Below are 13,038 nucleotides of genomic sequence, written 5' to 3'. Positions count from 1 at the left end.
TAATTTCCTCATTTGCCTTAACACAGACACGAATGAAGCAGCACATTGTCCAGAGACACAGTTCTGAAGAGAGCTGGAGGAAGAGAGCAAAATAGATACTATCTTGATCATACTTTTTCTACCTCATTTAATCAACTTCTTATGTTAGTTTTATCTCATCTAATCTTTATTGGCCACTGAAGGATCAATTTCCTAAACCTTGTCTCACAGCTTGAGTTGTGATAATTGCATCAGTATTTCCATTACCATTTTCATTTAATTTCTAAAAATCCTTGTATTCTGAATTGAAAAAGACATACTGTTTCTATAGTATTTTGAATACCAGCTGGCCTGAGGCAATAAACAGTGTCTGTCTTCTGAATATCTTTAGTATGTTTGTGTGTCTGTGCCATCCTTGCCTCTTTCTAGTCCTCATCATCCGAGCTAATTCCATCCTATTAGCCCAAAAGATCTCTCAGAGTGGGATTCCTGCTCTCACCATTGTAAGTATGAGACACTTAACAATTCTGCACATCTCAAATGATTTTTTTGGACAAAAGAGGAAGTGCTGCCATGTGAATGTTGGTGCCACAGAGAATCACAGGGTGGGTCAGGCTGGGAGGGACCACCGGGGTCATCCCTGCTCCAGCAGGGTCATCCCAGAGCAGATGGCACAGGATTGTGCCCAGATGGTTCTGGAGTATCTCCTGTGAAGGGGACCCCACACCCTCCATGGGCAATAACATGCTCTGGATTACCTCAGATTCTGTCTATGTTTCCAAAGGATCCAGAAGCCAAGATTCAACTACATCTACACAAGGAGCCAGCACCAAAGCTAAAGCTTTGAGCTCTTGAATTCTGCTAACTCCTTTTGCTGAGTCACCTGCAGCTGGTCATGGTTAAAACTGGATGTAAATACGAAGAAATGCTTCTATGCACAGAGCAAATCAGGTTTTACACAAGCTTTGTTAGTCTGGACTTACCTTAAGGAATGCCACACCATTCCTTTCATTCTGAACCTTGCACTCACTGTTAACTTTGGAGGAAGTCATGGAGGAAGAAGTCACAGGAGGAGGTACCAGGTTATTCATTTTGAGTGGTTTAGCATCTCCTTCACATCCAGAGGGCTCCACAAGCACAGAGAGAATTTTGTCCTTATAGAAAACTTGGTGGGTTCTAGTTCTGTATGTATGGGCGCAAGTAATCCAACACACGTTGTAAAATAAGGCAATAAGAGGGGAGACACAAACCTGAGAAAATTACACATAAAAGTTGTGTTTCTGTGTGGCATAAACTTCAATGTAGGCTAATTTAGTCCACTTCTTGGAAAAAAAAAAAAAGAAGAAAAAGCAAAAAACAAGAGGTAGTGTTGCGTTAGAAAGTGTTTGAAGTGCGTTCCTTTGTGTGGATTTCAGCGCGACGTGGCATCCCCTGGCAGCTGTGAATTACTGAAGTGACATCACAGATTTAAGAATGATGTGCCTTACATGGAGAGATGTTATTTTGGACAACAGCTCAATCAACATTCAGAGGACGCTCCATTACCATTTTTGACAGAATTAAGACACCTTTAGCCTCACCCACTTCTGCAAACATTCCCTGAACCTGCCTTTTTCCAGTCTTTTCCCTTTGCTCCTAGAGTAACAACTGGTCACTGTGCACACATAAAAAACAGGCACTTTAGAGTGGATTTAGAACACATTCATAATTAAATCTATCTTTGAAGCAAGCTATTGTAACTTGGAAATATCTAATTGGAAATACATATTGGCATTATAGTTTATTAAACACTGAGGTTTGCTGCTTGTTACTGGATTTTAGAATTCCTTCAGTATCCCTGAAGAGTTTAAAAGAAACCTGAGATAAGAAAGTCACCACATCTAAGTCCTGCCAATGCTCTAGTAAAAGATAAAATCTTAATTTTTACCCTGTTACACTTTTGCTATTTTTTAAATAATGACATTTTAAGGGCAATTAAAAATGGAAACTTGTCATGTAAAAGAACAGAACAGTAACCTCAGACAAACTAATTAGTATCATTTTTTCAGATAAAGCAAAATGATATTAAACAATATTAAAATGACATTTTATGTATGCAAACACACTATCTAAACACAAAATGCTGAGAATACAGCAAACTGAAAGAATCAGAATTTTTCCATTCTTCACATTATCCATAAGAAGAATATATGATCAAAGAAATGTAAAATACAGGTGTAGGATCAGTAAGTGCCAGCTTCAATAGTGCAACATTTTATTAATGACAGAAACATCTGGTTTCACACTGCTCATGTTACAAAAAAACTGCAGTGATAGTGATAATGGCAGCAAAGGGGAGTTTGGCACTGAGATATTGCAAAAGCACATTTCAGTGGTCTTTTAAGTGCATCAACAAAAGGCTTATTAGTGAAAAATGCAAAAAAATCCAACCCCAAACCTCTCAGTTATTTAAACTGGCCAATGAAACAGAATGAACTTCTATGTAAAATAGTGTAATACAGTTTACACAAGGTTATCTCTTTTGTTTTCCAAGACAATTGATGCAAACACAAATATGCTGAGACACATTTAGAAATAGCACACGTGCATTTGGGTTTTATTCAGTTCTACTACACAGCATTTAAAGGTTTAGTACTAAAAGGAGCACTTTTAAAACTAGGCTTACCTGTGGCTTGCTTACCTGTAGCCTTATTTATGACTTTTTTGGTTTTTGTTTGTTTGTTTACAAATTAGACCTACAATGGTAGTGTTTCTAAAAATACATTGGGGTGGAATGTGTAAGTTTGTTATTTTAAAACTCAACAATCTAAAATGCAGTACAGTACAGTGATTTTTATCTTGTATCAGGCTTTACACAAAGTTTCCACCTTCTGGTTTCCATATGTGTATTTCAGGATGTAGATCAAACTTGAAGGTAATAAAAGCTGTGTTTGTGATGGAAGAAAAAAGTGTGGGGCAAATTAAAATAGCCATTTTGGAACAGTAGTTTATGTATTAAAAAAAAAAAAAAAAATCTTTAATTCTCCTAAAGCTTTACATACAAAGAATAAATGAGATATGATCTTATTTCCTTAAAATTTAATATGGGAAATGGGTGCAAGATAAAAATCTATGATGTGGTTGACTTGTTTTTAAACTTGAACCTGAGTAAGGGCAGGAAATACAACATTACTTATGACTAAAAGAATAAAATTCCTTCATAATTTAAGTAGCTGAACAGGTTTTTAATGTTCTACCACAAAACAGGCAAGGCAACAGATGAGTATGGCCTTGTATTCAATGAATTATCATAAACATCCACTGCAAACCTGAATATTTTCTGCAAAAATAAAACATCAGATTATGCACAATAATAAAAAGCATCAGAAATAGATGCACCTGGATTTTCTTTCCTCCTTTTAAACCACAAATATCAGAATTCAGCATTTATGTCACAGTCCTTGAACGGTTGCTCTGAGATGACTACATGAAGCACACTACTGCACTAAGTAGACACCCCACAACAGGCTGGCACTGCAGCAGTAACATCGTTTTCATGTAGGCACAGACTTTTTTTTCTCATTCATGTTCAAAAACAACATGAAATAAGCAACTCAAGACAACATTAGGATTCATCCCGCGGTTCCTTGTTAGCGAAAAGTTCTTGCCACTTTGGTAATCAAAGTCACTGAATGTTTGTTTTGTTTTGTTTTTTTTAAAAACTGCAGGTACCTCAAGGAAAAGAAGAGTTCCATATTCAGCAAGGCAGCATTATATCAGGATATTTTATACCAACTAAGGCATAAAGAACTTTGCATCAGGGCGTACAATACTCGATCTCTGAATAAAGTTCCATATTCTGTGTGGCGAAAGTGCATAGGAGTGGGATTCCAGCAGAGTAAAAAGAATCCTCTCACAGTATTAAGGCCTTTCGATTTTACGTGAACTGCGTCGGGCTGAAGTCAGCACAGTGGAAAAAACTTAGGCTGTTTTTTTTTTAATTTCTGTTTTTTCAGCAGAAATACAAACTGAACACCACTGGAGTTCCCTTAGCATGTCTTGTCTTCTCCTAGTTGTCGTTCATCGTCTTCATCAGCTTCCTCAATAACCTGAATGTCATCTGCTTGAGGTAAAGATGAGATTTCAGTCAGCAGGTTGGCTCCTTCTGCTTTGTTTTTTTCTTCCTCTTCGATCACTTTCTTCCATATTTTGTGATTTTCACTGAGGTGGTGTATTAGCTGGCAAAATATCCGTCTACCTTTTTTCCTTTGAGCTTCTGTAAAAAATGATAAGCATATTGGATTGTTTGACATTCTGAGTAATTGTATTTTACACATACAAAACCAGTGGCACATTGCAAGAGAGATGTAAATTTGAGGAAAGCACATGGATGATCATTCTGAATATTTAAACAGTGGCATGGCAAAGGATATCAACAAGTTTCTGTTTTAAATTGCAAGTCTCCTGGTAGCAACTAAATTTTTATTAAGAGAAGAAAATGTATGAAGCAGCATAAAAGCAAAATCTACAAGATTTGTACTGCACAACCTCAACTCTCACTGTTATGTCTGAAGCTACTGGAGGACAGCTAAGCACCGAGTCAAACACAGGAACTTACTTAAAATAAGGTCATCTTCCATTTCTTCATCATCACTCTCTAACTGTGCACCATCATCATCTTCAGTGCTTTCTGCATCCTCCTCCTCCTCCTCATCAACCCACTGCCCTGGAAGCAACCCAGCTGCATTGTAGGAATTACAAAGGGGGCCAACTATGTGAGTGATGAAAGATTCCTGCAGTTTCGCAAGCTGGGGAGAAGAACGATCCATGAAGGGGCTTATAGGTAATCCAAGACTTGCCTCCTCATCACCCTGAAAAAGAAATGAGAAAAAACTTATCAGAATTTCTCACAAAATTAGCTTTAAATACTTATTTTAAGAATTGCTTTTAATGAAGTGAGTAACCTCCAGCTTCCTCACGAGGGGAAGCGCGTGGAGAGGCACTGATCTCTCCAGTCAGAGGTGGCAGCACCCAAGGGAAAGGCATGAAACCGTGCCAGGGGAGGTTTAGGCTGGATTTCAGGAAAAGGTTCTTTCCCAGAGAATGGCACTGGAATATCTCCCCAGGGCAGTGGTCACAGCCTGACAGAGCTCAAGGAGCGTTTGGAGGGTGCACTCAGGCACAGGGTGTGACTCTTGGGGTGTCCTGTGCAGGGCCAGGAGTTTGGCTTTGATGACCCCTGTGGCCCCTTCCAACTCAGGATATTCTGTGATTCCCTGAACCATCCCATGGATTGTATCTCTCTACTGGGGAGGATAACTGTACAGACTAAGTGAACTAAAATTAAGCCAATTTAAAATAAAGACACATTATGGCTCAGACTTGCACAGTCCATAATCCTCCCTCCAGTTTGTGTCTGGATGGAAAACTAGTTCTGCTGGTGCTTCTATTCCTCTGCCTTTACAGGATGGCTTCAGAGGAGGCAGAGATTCAACTTCAGCTGCTGAGCTGCTGAACAGAGAAAGTGTCAGAGACACCAGCCACAGCAAGGTCTGCTGGTAGTGGCATCCCCTGCAAGGCCACAGAACAATGAAATGAGCTGTAACATCCAGAGTAAAGTGGTTTGTTTTGTTGTTTTGGTTTTTTCCCCCATTTTATAAACTGGGGAAGAAAAACATTGAACAGCTGTTCATAGAAAAATCTGAGCTACGATTTCAGCACATCCATGGACCTGAAAGATTTAGAGCTGAACATTTTCAGTCTTGTGGATTTTGTACATATTCTTTCACCTCGAAACACATCTGTGAACTTAAGTTCCAAAAGTAAAAGATGTTATTTTGATTTATCAGCATCATCCTAAGGAAAGAAGCTCTCCCCCTCAAAAATCCCCTAATGTCTGAAAAATGGAGAATATTGGCTGGAAGCTTGTTTTCTAACACAATTATTAGAAACTAAAAGATCATGCTAGTAAGCTACCTGTGAAAATATATTTCAGTATTCAGAATGAGAAAATGGATATACCTCACCTGAAGATTTAAAACGAGGAACAAAGCTCAATTTAGTTAAACCACTGGCAAAACAAAGAAACAATTATCTGCCCATCATTAAAAAGAGAAAATTGCTCTTTCCATACCCACCTGTTCATAAAATTCATTGACAATGCCTTCAGTCCATTTCAGGTGCAGGTCTCTGACTTTGGCTGGGCCATTAATATCAGCCAGTTTGATGCATATTTGACAGGCCAGCAGGCGATCGTTCTCATTGCTCCATTCTATGCCATTGCTGTTCATGTCATTGACCTGGGGCAGGCACAGACATCCAGTTAAAACTCTTCAGCCATGGGCTTATTAGGCAATCTACAAACCATCTACATCTGGTTTGTACAGAGGAAATACCCTATTTGCCTTTTAACAGCTTAAATTTCAATAATATAAAACTTTAAATGCCAATAATTAAAACTAACAATTACTGAGAAGTGATGATAACATCGGTGTATCAAGACCAGATCAGTGCAGAGACTAAAGTGGAACAAACCTTGGCATTAAATTCTGCAAGGAAATCAAAATGCTTCTTGAGGTCTGTGGCAAGGATTGCTTCAATCACCAAGAAACGAAAGCGCTTGAATTCGACGTGATCAAGGTTCAATAAAAAGTTGTATTCTGGTCGTGATAAGAAGAGATTCCAGGCAGATGCAGCATGGTGATTTTCTAAGACTGATCTGTCATTGTAGAGAACAGCCTACAGGAATAAAACAAGCAATGAATCGTAAATGACACAGTTTTAAAGTTGTAATTAAATATTCTGAAGTTAAAGGGTTAATCAGAAACAACATTAGGTAAAAATAAAAAAAAAAACTTAATTATGTTTCATCTTCTAATTTTGGGATTAAAGTGACACAAAAAAGACAGATGAGGGAAACACTCCCACCAGACTTAATAATTAGCAAAATTCTTTATTTCTTTAAAAGTTCTTAACAATGTCTTAGTGACAGCTACATTCAGACTGGAGGCACTCATGCATAAATCACTTGAGATTTTGCACAGTGTATGTGTGGAGCACTGTGTTTCACATCACACAGTGATGAAAAAAGGAAAACAAGATAAAAAATAAATCTAAGCATGTGCTTTTAATTCCTCTTAATTGTGCTTGAAAAACTAAAACAAAAAAAACCCCAAACCAACAAAAACAAAGAAATAAACATAAAACCAGAACAAACTAAAAATCCCACCACAAAAAGGACTCCAAAACACATAAGAGCTGTCATAATGGAAAATGGTGCGAAGTATCACTGTTTTTCAAAGGGCTATGTTTAACACTGATGCAGAAATTTTAACTGAAAATGAGCTAACTAAAACATAAAAACAGTATCAGACTTTTTTCATAGCTTCCATGGTTATATAGAACACCCTAGAAAATAATGAATCCAATACAGGTTAAACAACCTGAAAAAACCACTTCATTTTGCCAATGCTTTTTGCAGTTTTTCAAAGAGTGATTGTAATTTTGGACCTTGGTGATGGATGTCTGTGTTGCTTGGTTTTGTTCCTCCTTGTATGGTTTTTTCAGCAGAAATACATAAGTGCCTGCATCCTAAATTCTCTTTGTAATAAGGAGTTGTTGAAAACTGATTGGAAAGTTCACTTTCAAAGTCTTTATCTCCTAAGAAGCTGTACCAGTTTCTCATCTATTGCTGTTGTTGTTGATGTTCTTGTTATTTAAATTTCATGTCTGTGACTTACAAACAGCCATCATAACTGCTTAAACAGACCTAGGGCCAGCTCTCCGTGAAATAATCCTTTACCCTGCTCTGGTTCATGTTGTTGTTTCCAATTTTGCAAACTGAAAGTTGTTTCTACATGCATGCACAACCAGTACATACAAAACACATCAGAATTTAACAGGAAAGAAAAACAAAAATATTACACAAGTACAGTACACATTGATTTCCCCATTTCTTAAATCGGGCCTTCAATACTTAAATCCTAAACAATTTACTTAGGGATACTTTAGGAAAAAAAATCTTTATACTGATTTCAGGCAAAACCAAGTAATTTTCTGTGTGAAGAGGTTCTCACCTGAGGTGCATTTGTGGCCACTAGAAAAGCATTTGTACGTCCAGGATGATCATAGTCGTGCATGGCAGCTGCTACGTACAAAGCCATCAATTCCAAAGCAGGAATGTTTGATGCCAGACAACCATAACTGTCATCAGAAATAGGACAGCTTTTTGAAGAAGTGTAGCTGACTTGAACTGGGGCAATTCCACTGGCTTCATCTAAAAAAAACCCAAACATTTGATTAAATTTTTTTAGAACAGTATTACATTCATATTTGTAATTATGTTGTAAATACATATAAACAGCCAGATGCTGTTGCAAACATGGTATAGTTTTCCTTCCTGTCATGAAGCTAAATAATTGGCAAAGACTTACATTTTAAAAAAGAAAATGTCATAATAATGCTTATAGATAAACTAACAATTCTGAAAAAAAGTTGAAGTGCCATTGAGTTGCAAATTTGTGGTACTAACAGAGCACTCTACTTTTTGTCTCCAATGTGAATTAGTCCAAGAAAAGATTACTAAGCACATTCCTTAATATTTCTATAATTTTCCCATCCCTTGAACTTGCAAACCTACAGGAAAACCTGGAGGGGAACAGTGGAAACTACTGCAAAAGGAATTAACTCCATTAATTTAGAAATATTTGCATGATAAGAAGATTCAGTTTTATTATCCTCTTTCCCATGGACAAAGTCACTACTTCAAGAAAAGGAAAAGGACTAGCATTTATTTCATCAATGCATAATATAAAAGCAACTCCTTTGCCTTAATAGAATAAGCAAGGATTAAAAGCCTGAAAATATTTATACTGGAAGAGTTTCCAAGCAGTCAGATTATAATTTCTTATATTAATTTTTCTTTTTTTGTAGAGAAGAATAAAATTATTTTTATCACTTTTCTCCATCTAAGTGTCCAGTCCCAACCCATTTAACACTTGGAGAAAGAAAAGGCAATAGAGTGCATCAATAGATAGGGACACACTTGGAAAAAAGAGAAAATTCCAGCTCTTTAAAAGCCACATGACTTCTGTCTTGTCTTTTTCTACTACACATATAAAACAGAGTTCTTGGAGAGTGCTCGATTTCCCCTCTTCATTTTTCTGAAAAACAAACCATTTAGTATCAAAGCCTATGTTTGCAATCATTTTTTTTTATCCTTTACTTACAGGATACAATTTGGTAAAAATGACAAATTCTAAATTTAACAGTTAGTTTTATGAAGTCACAGACAGTACAAAAGCAAGTTTCATTGGAAGTAACTTCACACAACATTTGAATTTGGAGGTATTTCCTTTTCAGGGACACTCTTATGCAGTTACTGTTGGGGTAATCACTTCAGTGTTTCAAAATCTGCATCTGATACCTAACAGAGAATTCTAAAATATTAATTTTTCTACTAAAGCCATTAAGGGGAACTTCAATTAAGTTAAATACCTTGGTATTTTTTCTTTGGTCTATTTAACTTTCCAATAAAGTTAAGAAATATTAGCCTAATGTATTTCAAATGCTAAAAATACCCTGACTATGGCAGAATACAGAGGTTTCATTCAGCATAGAAAATTTATTAAGTGAACCAGTTTTCTTGGCTAACAAACTAACCATTACTCATCTAATAATTTTTCTAAAAGTCAATTGCATGATATTTCTGAACGGTGTGTGCTTTGTGATTCTTTTTTCTACTGCCTTAAAGTACAAAAAAAAAAAAAAGAAAAAAAAGAACAACAACAAAAAAAAGAACTGAGTCATAAGAATAATTAGATATTTTCTTCCAGAGTAATTTGGTTTACCTGCTGTAGTTTCATGATAACATTCTCCAGCAGAACAAAAATAACCTGTGTGGGTACATACCTATCTCAGCCTCCATTATAGGCTCATTACGGATTTGCTGGAAGCCAGGGATGGGCCGTGTGGTCAGGTACCACACTGCATGGAGCACATCCGTGGCATGGATACGATTGTGATCTGAAAATCAGCAAGATACAATTAAAAAAAAAACCCCATTATCTGAAATGCCATCAAAAGGAGAAATAAAAACAACCAAAAAAAAGAGAAACGTACAGAATGCTTTGTAAGTGAGATTTTATGAATTATGAAAGGAAAAGCAGAAGTTTAAGTGTTAGTAGTAGATATGTGTATCACTGAACGTTTTTAAGAAGGCAGTTAGATAAACATCAAATGTTGTCTGTGCACACTTCATCCTACCTGGGCCTCAGGAAGAGATTAAATGGCCTTTTAAATCAATAATGGTGAGAAACAAGCATAGCCTGCAATCTGATACCTACAAGCACCTGGGCAAACATCTGTGGAGTGGAGAAGTGTGGTTTTTTTGTTTTGTTTTCCAATAAATTTGGCTGCCCTGCACAGCAAGGTGAATACCATCAAAATTCTCTATTTCCTTCTCATTTTATTAAGGACCTCACCCAAATTTCTGTTAAATCAGCAGCTCTCCTCCCACTGAGCTCAGTGTGTTTGATTCAACTCCTGATTCAAATTCTTTAAGATTACCTTCAAACTCCAAATGAACAAACTCAGTTTTAGAGCCCACCCACTTCATCCAACAATGCACCAGACCCGTCCTGAGCTCTGCCAAGTGCATTCATTAAATGAATTAAATGAGCAGCCTACAAATACAAAAGCACCCAGCAAATTCCGTGTGTAACCAGCGAGTACCTACAGGGAATATCCCGGTAGCCGTTTTCCAGCGCATGGAAGTAATTCATGAATTCTTGAGTGGGGATTTTGAAGATCTCAAACAAGCCAGTGTCTTGAAACAAGGTGTAAGTTACCTAAACAAAGATTAAAATTCATTTCAGTCTGAAAGGTGTACCAATGAATGTTCTGCTTTTTCAACTTTAAAAATATTCTGGTTTTTAAAATTTTCTCTGCTGACAGGCATGGAAATTGCTGATATTCCACTAAAGATTAGCAGAATTCTATTGTCATAGAGATCTATTTAATAATTTTTTAGCACAAAAATGTGGATTTATATGATCCTCACAATAAATAATAATAAAATATTTTATTTCATTGCTGATAATTCTATGCACACTTTTTGCACAACAATTACGATTTTTAATAATATACCCCAAAATTTTTCATAAGGCTAAATAAGTCACGCTTTATTCCATTAGTGACCTAAAAAGAAGAAATTTATATTCTGACTTATTTTAAACTTCTAATTATTTAATTATAACAGCAGTGCCATTAATAATAAAACAAAACAAAGAGAAACAAACAACACCAGCCCCTCAGTGCTGTGGCTGTTTTTGAGACTTTGGCAAAAAGACCCTATTTTGTGTATTTATTATGATTTATCTTGAGTGTTTTTAACAAAATGAGCTGGTAAATGAAGAAGTATTTCCAAAAGGTACTCAGAATATCCATGTATGTATAAAAATCATATATTATGGGTTACATGTAGAACTTAGCAAAGCCTAATCCCCCCAAAAGCTGCAAATATTAAAAACAAAATAATAAAAAAATTAAAACAAGTCACTTCTACTCATTTTTGTAACATTTTTCCTAGACACAGGAGAGGAACAAGAAGTTCTGAAGCGTGGGAGGTGCTCAGAGGAACAGGAGCTGCAAAATTAGGGGACATCACTGCAGGGTGGAAAACCAAGATACTGGAAATAAAACTGTTCAGCGGTCAGATCAGAATTGCTAAATCCACTCTAAAGAAGGGGACAGAAGCTTCCAGATGACCTTGATGGGTGGGAGAAGCTGGGGAAGAGCAAACAGAATCCTTCTCCTGCACCTGCCAGCAGTTTTGGCTTCAGCAAACACAAAACTGCACGGAAGAGCTTAGGGGTAAGTCAGGAAGAGATAAAAGGGACACGCAGAAAGCAGAATGGAAAAAAATCTCACTGTTTGTAGGATCAAGAGGCAAAAGACTGCCCAAAAAATCACCTCCTTTCCCCCACAAGTGTGGTGTTGGCAGAAATATTTTACTGGAGTAAAGAAAAAAGCAATGGCTGGGAAACAGAGTAGTAATTCTGAAAGCAGGAGATAATTTTGCACGTGAAATGGCAGATTATGGCAAAAGCTAGTCAGTGTGAGTCTAACCTATTCACCCTGAGGATAAAATTCAGAAAAAACAGAGCACTTTCTCTATAGATAAACCATTTTTCATGGTTTACAATGACAGGGAGTACATGAGAAGTCATATTTCTGCTTCTCAAGATAGCATTCACATAAATATTGACTGCAAAACTTCTTTATGGTTTAAATAAAGGACAGCTTTACATACCCTCCCTCATAAAATAAAGGACAACAAACCTGGCTAAGGATCCTTCCAGACTGATCTCCCATTTCTTTTACAAGGTCAAAAACTTGGAAATTCCAATTGTTCATCTTCTCCATTAGTGAATCATGGTCTAATAACATTGTTTCTAATGTAGAACTCTGTTCCACCTGTATGGGATTAAGATACTTTATCATCTCTAAAATAACAATGAAAACTAATTTATCAGTTGTGTTGGCAAAAAAAGCCTTGAAAATGATAAATCATTAGTGAATTTATTGAATGGTGCTGCAACTATGGCTGTGAGAAAATCATAAATCAATATCACAAATAGCTCACTTGAAGGCTTGAGCTTTCCTGTTTTGGGCAGCAGATTCCAGGGCTTTCTGAGAAGGTGCTAAATTTTCCTTCTTATTTATTTTTAAACAGGATGAGTTAATAAAACAAAGCAAAAATATGCAAAAGCTAACTAAAGATTTACTGAGCTTTAGAAATAGGTTAATTGGACAAGCTTTAAAAACACCTGATGTATAAACCCAAAATGTTAATAGCACTGTATTGAACACTCATTTGTAAGTCTCACTGCAACTGCTGCATCTTTCATAAACTTCCAAAAGACAACATTAGCCAATCGGTGTTTGAGCATACCCTCTCAACATTAAATCCACAGAAATCAATATTGATCAACAAAAATCAATACAATCACAACCCTTGCTGTCATTTGCTAGTGACATTTATGCAAGATAAACAACTGTTAAATTTGAATTCCACCCATG

General features: G+C 36.5%; 1 protein-coding gene across 2 annotated transcripts in view; it reads right to left on the bottom strand.

Moving 5' to 3' along the window:
• Positions 1 to 2,196: 2,196 nt before the first annotated feature.
• PDE3B (phosphodiesterase 3B) overlaps positions 2,197 to 13,038 on the bottom strand; it is an 83,177-nt gene continuing 72,335 nt past the window's right edge. For both annotated transcript variants that reach the window (XM_015630951.3, XM_033515094.1), the window contains 8 exons: positions 12,298 to 12,432; positions 10,694 to 10,805; positions 9,868 to 9,981; positions 8,034 to 8,233; positions 6,493 to 6,696; positions 6,096 to 6,257; positions 4,577 to 4,829; positions 2,197 to 4,234 (listed from right to left, as the gene is read on the bottom strand). In XM_015630951.3, the coding sequence (XP_015486437.1) occupies positions 4,008 to 4,234; positions 4,577 to 4,829; positions 6,096 to 6,257; positions 6,493 to 6,696; positions 8,034 to 8,233; positions 9,868 to 9,981; positions 10,694 to 10,805; positions 12,298 to 12,432 (1,407 nt within the window). In that variant the 3' untranslated portion in view covers positions 2,197 to 4,007. The remainder of the gene's footprint in view (positions 4,235 to 4,576; positions 4,830 to 6,095; positions 6,258 to 6,492; positions 6,697 to 8,033; positions 8,234 to 9,867; positions 9,982 to 10,693; positions 10,806 to 12,297; positions 12,433 to 13,038) is intronic.

The sequence above is a fragment of the Parus major genome, chromosome 5, assembly GCF_001522545.3.
Source record: "Parus major isolate Abel chromosome 5, Parus_major1.1, whole genome shotgun sequence".
Lineage (NCBI taxonomy): Eukaryota > Metazoa > Chordata > Aves > Passeriformes > Paridae > Parus > Parus major.
Note: the sequence above shows the minus strand (reverse complement) of the source record. Positions and strands in the feature narration are given on the sequence as shown.